This window comes from Heterocephalus glaber, unplaced genomic scaffold (assembly GCF_053883595.1).
Source record: "Heterocephalus glaber isolate CG9 unplaced genomic scaffold, H.glaber_assembly_v1.0 deba00001689, whole genome shotgun sequence".
NCBI lineage: Eukaryota > Metazoa > Chordata > Mammalia > Rodentia > Bathyergidae > Heterocephalus > Heterocephalus glaber.
This window is the reverse complement of record NW_028258414.1, coordinates 7,142,213-7,154,012: the sequence shown is the minus strand read 5'-3', so window position 1 is coordinate 7,154,012 and position 11,800 is coordinate 7,142,213. Positions and strand designations below refer to the sequence as shown.

At 39.9% G+C, this 11,800-nt stretch overlaps 1 protein-coding gene across 1 annotated transcript; it reads left to right on the top strand.

The window, feature by feature from the left end:
* Positions 1–258: 258 nt before the first annotated feature.
* Positions 259–11,030, top strand: Pclaf (PCNA clamp associated factor). Its single transcript, XM_004855658.3, has 4 exons — positions 259–319; positions 582–668; positions 4,679–4,841; positions 10,778–11,030. Exons 1-4 carry the CDS (start codon positions 274–276, stop codon positions 10,821–10,823), a joined length of 342 nt encoding a protein of 113 aa, XP_004855715.2. The 5' UTR covers positions 259–273; the 3' UTR covers positions 10,824–11,030.
* Positions 11,031–11,800: the final 770 nt, after the last annotated feature.

Sequence of the window (11,800 nt, the reverse complement as noted above, 5' to 3'; positions counted from 1 at the left end):
CCCACCCCCTGGGGCGGGGGCCAATCGCAAGGCTCTTCGCGTTGATGGACTGGACAGCTCGGCCGTGAGCCTGGCCGCTGTCACCACGGAACCCTGTGATTGGTTTGCAGGGAAAGGCGCGGAACCAATGGGGGTCAGGGCTCGCGAGAGGCGGTGAGCGCGGGAAAGCGCCCCTTATTAATGGTGGCGGGAGAGTCCTTTTCTGGTCCTTGTCCAGCGAGACACCTTTGGCAGGGAAGTCAGTGCATTTCCGTCGTCTCCTCGCGCTTTAACATGGTGCGGACTAAAGCAGACAGTGTCCCGGGCACTTATAGGAAAGGTGAAGCGATCAGGGACCGCATGGGGTGCTGGGTGAAGGGAGGGATGCCTCGCTCCGCTCCGGGACCTGCACGCCCAGCTCAGGCCGCTTGGATCCCTAACCTGGGGGAGGAAGTGCAGAGAAGGCCATCCGGGCGTTAGGGACCCCGGAGCTGTTCTCTCCATGCCCCTGGGGCTGTGACTGGTGAGAAAGTAACTCAGTGTCCCTTCCAGCCCCCTTGGGAATGAATGCCAAGGCCCCATCCCTCACTTTGTCTTTGCAGTGGTGGCCTCTCGAGCTCCCAGGAAGGTGCTGGGTTCCTCCAACTCTGCCACTAATTCCTCGTCGCTTTCATCGGCATTGAAGAAAGGTAAGAAACACCCATGGAGGCTCCTGGGCCAACAGGAATCCTCCTGCAAGGGGCTGGATCAGAGCCAGGCATGGTGACACATACCTGTAGACCTGGCACTCTGAGAAGCTGAAGCAAGAGGACCAAACGTTCAGAGCACAGCCTCCACAATTGATAGTCCTTGTCTCAAAAATAAATAAATAGTAAAAGGGCTGGAGATGTAGCTCAGGGCAAAGGCCCTGGGTTCAATCCCCAGGACCACAGAAAAGGGTTGGGAATCATCAGGCTTGAAACCACAGTTCTGATCAGTAATCTCAGCTCCCAGTACAATTTTTTTTTTTTTTTTTTTTTTTTTTTTTGGTACCGGTGATGGAACTCAGGTCCTTGCGCTTGCGCAGCAGGCGGCGAAACCACTGAGCTAAATCCCTGGCCCCGCCCAGTACAATTTATTTTACTTGAGATCCTCAGGCCGAAATTTTTACTTGTCCTCTGAAGGGGCTTTGGCCTTTTGGGCAAATGGGGTAGAAGTGGAGATCTGTTCAAAGAGAATCCTCAAGCTCTATGTTTTCTTTTGGGGTTTAGCGTTATTTTTCTTAATAATGACAATCATTTATCTTTTTTTTTTTTTTGAGACAGGATCTCACTATATAGTTCAGGTTGGCCTTGAACACACTATGTAGGCTAGGCTAGCCTTGAACTTGCAAGCCAGGGTCTTGTTATGTAGTTCAGGCTAGCTCTGAACTCTGTTATAGCCCAGAGTGGCTTCAAACTTGTGATCCTCCTACCTCCTCTTCCCGAGTGCCGCCATGTTCAGCTTACCTTCGAAAGTCTTTACTACTGTATTCCCTTTTATCTAAAGAGATTGAAACAGTAACTATTTTCTAACAAAATGTTTTCAAAAGGGAGAAATTTGAGTTGACTTAAAATCTCATGAAGTCCTAAACAGTTGCTTCCCTTTATGTTCTTAATTAAAGCTTGTGGAGGTCATCTTCCTGCCTACTTAGCTTCCTACTGAAAGGAACGAGGCACCAGATGGTGGGACATTTTCTCATCCTTTCCACAGGCAGAAGGAGTAGTGTGAAGCTATTTCCCTTGCCTGCTTCCCCTCCTACTCTTCCAAAGGTAGTATCAGGTGCTGCAAAATTAAAAAACACAGATACCATCCTCAAAAAAGGGAGGATGAGGGCTGGGGATTTAGCTCAGGGGCACTGTGCCTGCCTTGAAAGCACAAGGTCCTGAGTTTGATCCCCAGTACCAAAGGAAAAAAAAAGACTGGATGAAAGGAAGGATTAGAAGAGGGAAAGAGAAGGGAGAAGGAAAGGAAGAAATGCAGAAACAAAAGCAGAAGCTGGCTATAATCCCATTACTTTGGGAGGCTGAAGCAGGAGGATCTCAAGTGCAGGTTTCATGTGGGCCACTTACCAAAACCCTGTCTTAAAATACTGTAAGTAAAAACAAAAGAGATGGGATATAGATCAGTGGGAAGGTTCAATCCCCACAAGCCTTTTTCTGCAAAAAAGAAAGGAAAAAAATAATCTATACTAAGACAATGTGGTTAGTAACCACATCCTAAATGTAGTGAGGAGATATTTCAATAACCTCTGCAAGATAAAATGATTGCTGGTGTGGTGGTGCATGGTTGTAATCCCAGAATTTGGGAGCCTGAGGAGGGAGAATTGCCGGAGAATTGAGGGCAGCCTGGTCTACTTAGTTCAACCCCAGTCAGAACTACATACCGAGACCCTGTCTCAAAAAAAAAAAGAAAAGTTAAGCTCAGGTTATATAACTTGGTAGAGGTCATACAACTAAATCAGCAGGGCTGTTTAAATCTATTGCTGTTAGCCCAAGGTGGGATGTGCCTGTAGTTCCAGCTACTTGGGATACTGAGTCAGGATCACTCGAGCCCAGGAGTTGGAGGCCAGCCTGGAAAACTTAGAGACACTCTCATCTCAAATAATAAAAATAAATCTATTACTGATGAATATTTTCTAATGGTGAAGAGATTCCTATGAGTTTTCCTTAGTAAAATTAAGAACCAAAGGATCATTTTTTTTTTTAATATATATAGGTCATTTGTACTTTTAGGAAAATACAAACAGGGCTGGGCATGGTGGTGCACGCCTATGATCCTAGCATTCAGGAGGCTGAGATGGGAGGATCGCCAGGAGTTCCAGGCCAGCCTGGGCTACATAGTGAGTTCAGGGCCACCCTGAAGTACAAAGTAAGACCCTGTCTCAAACCGCCCCCCTCAAAAAATACTGTATAGAAACAACTTTTGTAAGCTTTAAAATTTAGAGTTTATGACAAACATGTTAGTTCAAAGTAAATGTATATGGGATGACAGAAATTTGTCCCTGTTGGTTTTCAGATACTTTATAAAGTGGTGAGAATTTTTCCCCAAGTTTTCTTTTATATTCCTATTTTAAAATAATGGAATTGGATTTCCTTTATGAACTCAAAAGGAATGAATAGCTTTGAAAAGTGGGACTTAATTTTTTTTTTTTCCGTACTGGGGATCAAACTTGGGACCCTGCACTTTTGAGGCAGGCAGCGGCACCGCTGAACTAAATCCTTAGCCCAGGACTTACTTTTTTTTTTTTTCTTAAATTCTTTTATTGGTACATTTTAGGTATATAACACATTTACATTTCTCATTGGGAACTTGTACCATTACATGATATATCTTGGTTCTTATTTTTTCCCCATTCCTAGCCCTCCCTTCACGCCCTCCACCCTTCCCTATTTACAAAGATTTTATTCCCGTTTTTTCCATTTCTCATCATTTTTCCTTTTCCTTCTTTCCTTTCCCCTGCCCCTCCCACTACCCCTACCCCTTTGGACCTTTTCTTCCTATTTTGCATTATTGATTATTCATTCTAATCATTGGTACATTTTAGGTATACAATATAATGACATTCATCATTGGAAATTTGCACCTTTACATAATCTCTCTTGGTTCTTATTTTTCACCCTTGCCCAGCCCTCCCTTCAACCCCTCCATTCCTCCCTATTTACAAAGATTTTGTTCCTATTTTTCCGTTTTCTCATATTAATTTCATTCCTTTCTTTCCTTTCCCCTACCCCTAACACTTCCTTCCCCTTTGCCCCTTTTCTTCCTATTTCACATTACCTATTATACATTTTAGTCCTTATTTACACTTTCAGTTTCTCACACCAGAGAAACTATTCGATATTTATACATGTGTGGCCCAGGACTTACTTTTGAGGTTACTTTCACATTACTTTTTATATTTGCTTTAACTAAACGACTGTTTTGGGTTTTTTTCAAAATGACCTTATTAATAAAATTCTGGCAGTTTATTCTACATGGTGCTACCGGGTTTTTTGTTTGTTTGTTTTGTTTTGTTTTATGTTTGAGACAGGGTCTTGCTATGTAGTTCAGGCTGGCCTTGAATTTACTAAGTAGCCCAGGGTGGCCTCAAACTCACAGTGATCCTCCTGCCTCAGCCTCCTGAGTCCTGGGATTACAAGCATGGACCACCACACCCAGCTACCTTTTTGTTTTTGAGACAGGGTCTTACTGTGTAGTTTAGTTGGTCCAAAACTCACTGTGTAGCCCATGCTGGCATTGAACTCATAGCAATTCTGTGCCTCAGCCTCCTGAGTATTGGGGTTACAAGTGTGCACACCCACACTTGGCAGTACTACCTTATATTAGGAAAAAGTATACCAAATTATGAAAAGTATTTTAATAGTTCTGCTGATGGGCAAAATATGAACAATTTTCCAGTTGTAAAAATTCTATTGTAGCTTTTTTTAAAGCATAAATATGAACAATTTTCCAGTTGTAAAAATTCTGTTGTAGCTTTTTTTTCAAGCATAACTATTTAATTGAATTTTATTGAATAAGGTTTACTGAATAAGATTTCGTTGGTCATATTGTCTAATTACTTTTCAGATGGATATAATACCACTTAGTATCTTTGAGAGTTTGATGTTAAGGTGCTAAATTCTTTAAGGAATAGTGATTGTATTCTATGCTCTTATTTAGTTGTTTGTTTTTTTTTCAGCTGAAAATAAGTATTCAGGAGGGAATCCAGTTTGTGTACGTCCAACTCCCAAGTGGCAAAAAGGAATTGGAGAATTCTTCAGGCTTTCCCCTAAAGATTCCGAAAAAGAGAATCGAATTCCTGAACAGCCAGGAAGTAGTGGCTTAGGAAAAACAAAGAGAAAGTAAGTTTTTATATCTTCTTGAAAATAAAAGGCAAATGAGGTACTGCATAACTTTTTAAAGTTGCTCTTTAAGCCAATAAGTACATACAAACTAGCTGGGCACAGTGGCACACACCTGTAATCCTAGCGGCTCCGAAGGCTGAGGGAGGAGGATCACAAGACTGAGGCCAGTTTGGGCAATGTAGCAGGACCCTGACTAAAATAAAAAATAAAAAGGGCTGGAGATATAGTGCAGTAGTCTTGAGCACCTGGGTTCAATCCTCAGTACTGCCAAACAAATAAGCAATAAACAAAACAAAACAAAACAAAACAAAAAAAACAAAATGAAGGTTTTTTTTTTTTTTTTTGGTACCAGGGATCGAACTCCAGTCCTTGCACTTGTGAGGCAGGTGGTGGAACCACTGAGCTAAATCCCCGGCCCAGAATTCATTACTTTTAAGAATCAGGCTGGGCATGGTGGCACATGCTTATAATCCCAGCACTTGGAAGGCTGAGGTAGGAGGATTGCTGTGAGTTTGAGTCCAGCCTGGGCTACATATTGAGTTCAAGGTCAGCCTGAACTACATAGGGAGACTCTGTCTCAAAAAAAAAAAAAATCAGAAAAATGACTCTTTCAAAAAATGTGTAAATAATGGGGCCTAGGGTCTGTACCCAATTTTTAAAAGTTTTAAAAGTTTCAAAAACAAGGTATTTCACTCACTGTGGGAGGGGAGAGTGTGGTGCCATTGTCATTGTGATGCCTTTTGAATATGAGGCCCCGCTTGCTACTTTTACACTAGCAAGAAGCCTGGAGATCTCCCAGCCCACCATGTAGTAAGCTGACAAAGTGCAATGACCCAACAAGGGGAAGAGATGGTGGTCAGGCTCGGCCTGGGCTGCTACTGGCACTGTGCCTACCCACCTACCCATGGATTTATTCATTGTCTCCTTACCGAGCATGCTGGGTCCTCCCTATAGTGAAAGCACAACAAAACCCTCCAGCATCACACTAGAGGCTACTGCCTTGCTTGCCCTTCTACATCTCTACTCTTAAGACACTCAGGTCAGGTGGGCTTTGTTTCATGAGTGTGTAATCCCAGCAGGCTGGGAGGCTGAGGCTGGAGGATCACTAGAAAGAGCCTATCCCGGATAGTTTAGCAACTTAGTGAAACTGTCTCTCAAAAAACAAAGAAAGAAAGAAAGAAAGAAAGAAACAAACAAACAAAACAAAACAAAAAATAAAATATAGGACTGGGGATGAAGCTCACTGTGAAGGTCCTAGGTTACTGGAAAACAGTAACAAAAACAAAACAGGCTGGATGTGAGGTGGTGCATGCCTCTAAGCTTGAATTATAGAGTGAGTCTCTCTCAGAGAGAAAGAGAGAGGAGAAGAAAAGAAATTAGATCTAGAAAAATTTACACTTCTCTAACATATTCTAAAATGTGGTCCAGACAGCACTTGGAATTCCAGTGCAACTAGGAAAAAATCTCAGGTTTTCATCAAATCTACTAATCCATTCATTAACACACAGAATCTTTTGTTGTTGTTGAGACAGGGTCTTGCTGTGTAGTTTAGGCTGGCCTTGAACTTGTGGTGATCCTCCTGCCTCTGCCTCCTGAGTGCTGGGATTACAGATTCACACCACCACACTGGGCTAACACAGAAAATCTTGAGAATCTCAGACTGGGCTGGCTTGAAGTCATCTGCAGGATTTAACTAATTGATGAATATGTTAAATCTGCTCCAGTTTTATTTACAATGTTGAGAAATTAAAAATTAGTTATTGATTTCATTAAATGTAGCTAAAGAAATATGTACCTTTAAGCTAGGTGTGGTAGAACGTACCTGTAATCCCAACACTGAGAGGCTGAGGCAGGAGCATGTTTGAGCCCAGCATAGCCAATTGAGCAACATCTTGTCTTCATTAAAAAACAAACAAACAAAAAAACTCTGGGGATGTAGCTCAGTGTGAGGACCTCAGGTTTGGTCCTTATTACCGGGGCGGGGAGAGCTTAAAACTATCTTGGAAATGATTTCACCTTGATCTAGAGAAAAATGATGCACTGTAGAATGGAGTTTCAGCTTTTATTTTGGTTATAAAATCTATATAGGCATAAAATAATTAGGTACTATAAAAAGATTTTGAGGGCTGGGGATTTAGCTCAGTGGTTCCACCACCTGCCTCGCAAGTGCAAAGTTCCGAGTTCGATCTCTGGTACAAAAAAAGATTTTGTGATTTTATATGTACACTAAAAGAAAACACCAGGTGTTAGTGAAAATCCTCTGTATCAGTGGTGGCAAACCTATGGCATGCATGCCTCAGCGAGCTGTTTGTTTCACTGAAAGCTCTAAAAGGTTTGCAGTCAATGCTCTATATTGTTTTAGCAGTCCTAATTTTGTCCTAGGTTTTGTTGTTGTTTGTTTTGTTTTTGTTTTTGGTGCTGGGGATTGAATCCAGGGCCTCACACATGTAGGCAAATGCTGTATCTACCACTGAGCTGCACCTTGAGCGTTTCTGAGGCAGGCGGTGGAACCACTGAGCTAAATCCCTGGCCCAACCTTGACCTTGTATTTAAGTTTCTGTGTAGTAATTGGCATGTGCCAGGGCAAGGACGGATTGGAATCTACTTCGAGTCCAAGCATGAGTGATTCTTGCATATACACTAATAAGTGTATGATGTTTCCCAGCACATTACCATACAATGACAGTATCAGATTCTTCTTCTTCTTTTTATTTTTTTGGTACCAGGGATCGAACTCAGGTCTTTGCACTTGCGTAGCAGGTGGCAAAACCACTGAGCTAAATCCCCAGCCCTTCTTTTTTTGGATTACTTCCCATTTGTAAAAGATTTATTTCCCTGTTTCCTATTATCTCTCTTTTATTTTGCTCTTTAAATTATTTATACTTCAGGTTTCTCATAAGAGAAACCATGTGATTTTTAAGCTTGTGTGTCTGATTTTTTTTTTTTGTACCAGGGATCAAAGTCAGGGCCTTGTGCTTGGGAGGTAGACAGCAGAACCACTGAGCTAAATCCCCAGCCCTTGTGTGTCTGATTATTTAACTTAACACTATGGTCTCAAGGTGCATCATTTTCATATAAGTCACTCAAATTTATCCTTCTTTGGCAGAGTAATACTCCATAGTGTATAAATACCACATTTTCTTTTTCCACTCATCATTTGAAGGCTGCTTCTAAGATTTACCTATTATGGGCCGGGAATTTAGCTGAGTGGCACCGTGCCTGCCTCACAAGGGCAAGGTCCTGAGTTTAATCCTCAGTACTGCAAAAAAAAAAAAAAAAAAAAAAAAAGAGGAAGCTACTGCTAAGATTTACCTATTAAGAGTTGTTCTGCTATAAATATTTGTCACTGTAATTTGATGTCTTCAACTGTTTTGGGAAGATACCTAGAAGGGAGGAGACTGTCTCATTTTTTTAGCTACCATACCAGATTTGAAAGTTTAGAAGTGCACTGACTTCAATTCATTTTAAAATACTCTTTATTTCTGTGTATATTAAATAATTTTAGTTTGAAAACTGATTTATTTGAAAGGCATATTCAATAAATCTTAAATTTTAAAATATTAATTTTACTTTTTTGTTGTTATGCAACACTGGGGATTAAACCCAAGGCCTTTGAACTGAGCTACATCCCCAGCCCTTTTGTTTTGTTTTTGAGGTAAGGTCTTGCTATGTAGCACAGGTTGGCCTTGTCCTCACTCTAGCCCTGGCCTCACACTTGCGATCTACCTGCCTCGGACTCCCAAGTGCTGTGATTACAGCTGTGCACAACCATGCCCAATGAGTCCCACACATTTTTTTTTTTTTTTTTTTTTTTACTGGGGATTGAACTTGGGACATTGGGCTTTCGAGGCAGGCAGTGGAACCACTGAGCTAAATCCCCAGCCCTCCCAGCCATTTTTGAGACAAGGTCTTACTAAATTGCCCAGGCTGGGCTTGAATTTATGATCTTTCTATCTCAGCTTCCCAAGTGGTGGGATTACAGCTGTATGCCACCATGCTGAGCTGGATAAACCTTTTCATAGGCTTTTCTCATGATCCTGCTTTTTCTAGTTCCGTCTCATTATCTGGTACCATTCTTGTTCTTTCTTATTCTAATATGAGTAAGCTAATAGTCAAGATTAGAGAATATATTTCAATCCTCTTGAATTGTGACTTATCTAAATGTATAAAACTCACATGACAGACTTTCCTTTATATGAAAAGAGATTATACATATATTCTTATAAACAACTTTAATCCCTAGTATAATAAAATCTGACCAAAAAAACCCAAGTAATAGAGATTTACATTATTTCTTTAAGCCCTTTTCTTTCTTCTTCTTTTTTTTTGGTACTGGGGGTCGAACTCAGGATCTCATGCTTGCCAAGCAGGAGTGATGCCACTGAGCTACATCCCTGGCCTAACCTCTTTTCTTACATTTGTCTTTATTTAGGAAAGTTGTAATTATACCTTAATTGAACTAGTAAATGAGAAATCCAAACTTCTGAATTCATATTTTGAAATACAGTTACTTTTCTGGTCTTATTTTTCTCCCAAAGACAGGGTAAACACCTACCTATTATATGGAAGACAGTCAGAATCAAGAAAGATTATCTGCTTAAATCTTTTTTTGTTTTTTTAAATAGGATAGCAGGAATTGAACCTTGCCCTGAACTAAAACTGCACGTAGGCTGGGCTCAAACCTGCTCCTCCTGCCTCAGCCTCCCACACTGCTGGGGTTACAGTTGTGTGCTATCACACCTGGCTGTCTATCTGCTTAAATCTTGAACAGAAATATGATGCCTAAAGTAAATTAGGCCCTTGCCAAAAAGAAGTTTGAGCCATTATATTGTTCATTTACTTATTTTTTGTTAATTTATTAACTTGATTTAATTTCCAGGAAAATACAGTGAAGACATTTCTGTAATCTACTAGTGTGTGAAGCAGTGATCATCTAGTACCAAATCTGAATACCTTCTTTTTAGCACCCACCTTTTAGACAAGTCAGACTTACTGGATCCAATTAGAAAACTAAGAGATTTAGAGTAGAACTCACAAATCTTTGTCAGCTCTAAAATAAAAATTCTAAAGCTGGAAATGATGGGGCATACCTGTAATCTCAGCACTAATTTGTGATTAAGTTCTTAATTGCTTTTTCTCTATAAAAAGAGTAACTACAAAATGGCCTTGGGATAATGTAAATTATTTTTTAAAAGTCAAAATAATTATATGCTAACAAAACAATTTTGAGGTGTTTCTTTTCTTTCTTTCTTTTTTTTTTTGGTACCAGGGATTGAACTCAGGACCTTGTGCTTCTGAGGCAAGCAGAGGAACCACTGAGCTAAATCCCTGGCCATCTTTTCTTTTCTGAGACAAGATCTCGCTATTTAGGTCAGGCCGGCCTTGAACTCACTATGTAGCCCAGGCTGGCTTCAAACTTGTAGCAATCCTCTTGCCTCAGCCTCCTGAGTGCTAGGATTACAGGCGTACACCACCACACCTGGCTGTAAAATTCTTACTGATACTGTTTAGGAATTCACTTAACACATTTAAAAAATAGGCTGTAAGAACGAGATGTTCCTTTTGAAATATAAACAACATATCCTAAGTAAGAAACACTGATTATTCAAAATAACAGGTAAAATATACTGCTTCAAACTTTGTTTCACTTATACTTGAAATTTGTACATGTTTGCCAATTAATGGAGTTTAATTTTCTCTCATTCCTAGTCACCTGACCAAACTCTTTTTTTTCCTTTTTCTTTTTTTGGTACCGGGGATCTAACTCAGGACCTTGTGCTTGCCAGGCAGGCGCTGGAACCACTGAGCTAAATCCCCAGCCCTGTCTTTTTTTTTTTCAATAGTTCCAGGAACTTATTCAGATTTTTTAAGCATGTGGTATTTGAGTGACAACTAAAGTTCTCTACTCTTTTTTTTTCCTACTCTTTCTACAGAGCACGTCCTTTGCAACCTGATCACAGTGATGATGAAAAAGAATAAACCTTCTTACTCATCTTTGAATAATGTCTCCTGTTTACTCTGCTTTTCTAGGATCTAAATTTGTACAGACGTGTTTGTTCCATTAGCTTTGTTGAATAGGTATTTAATTTAAAACATGAGGCTAAAATTTAGTTATTCCGAAGCAAGCAGATATGATTGGAGAATTTGTAAAAATTATGGTTATTTAGCTTAATACTGTATTCAAAATAATGTTTCTTTTATCTGCTACTAAGCTTTTTGTTCTTATTAAAACAAATCATTGTGTGATGTTCTAATTAATAATCTTGTGTATTTGATATTTGCTTAGATCTTTGTATTGATACCATTTTTATTGGCATTGGCATCTGATTTGGAATAGTGCCATATTTTTATGACTTCCATTTGCTTTAAAAAGCAGAGTTAGACTTTTGCTCATTAAAAATCATCAGTATTAATTAAACTTAATCTTTATCATTCTTCATTAAGGAAGCCAAAGGTGTAATGTTGAAAAAATTTGAACAGGTATCTTCTTCCTTTCAGATAAAGTTAAGGACAGTTTGGTCTTGAGGGTTTAAACAAGTGATAATCAAAACTTAAGAACAAAGCTGGGTGTGATGGCACACACCTGTGATCACAGCTATTGTGGAGGCTGAAGCAGAAGGACGATAAATTCCAGCCCAGCCTGGGCAACTTACCAAGAACTGGTGTCAAAATTTAAAAAAAAAAGAAGAATAAGAGCTGGGCTTGTTCTGTCATAGAGCGTTTGCCCTGCATGTGTCATGTCAGGCTCTGGGTCCAGTCCTCAGTGGGGTGAGCAAACAAACCGAAAAGTTAAAAATATTAGCATAGAACCAGAAAGAAAGATTTGATGGAGTACATAAAAAGAGAAATTTTCCTTGGATATATATTTGACTCCATTTCATAAAACATTACCTTTTGAGCTTATACTTTTAAAGTTGGAAATAAATAAAACATGATAAGCAAATCATGCCATAAGG

What these genes read in the sequence shown, in the direction of transcription:
- Pclaf (XM_004855658.3), top strand. Translation starts at nt 274, where the DNA reads ATGGTGCGGACTAAAGCAGACAGTGTCCCGGGCACTTATAGGAAAG. An exon ending in CCCGGGCACTTATAGGAAAG is followed by an intron (nt 320 to 581) that starts GTGAAGCGATCA and finishes TTGTCTTTGCAG; the next exon opens with TGGTGGCCTCTCGAGCTCCC. An exon ending in TTAGGAAAAACAAAGAGAAA is followed by an intron (nt 4,842 to 10,777) that starts GTAAGTTTTTAT and finishes CTCTTTCTACAG; the next exon opens with AGCACGTCCTTTGCAACCTG.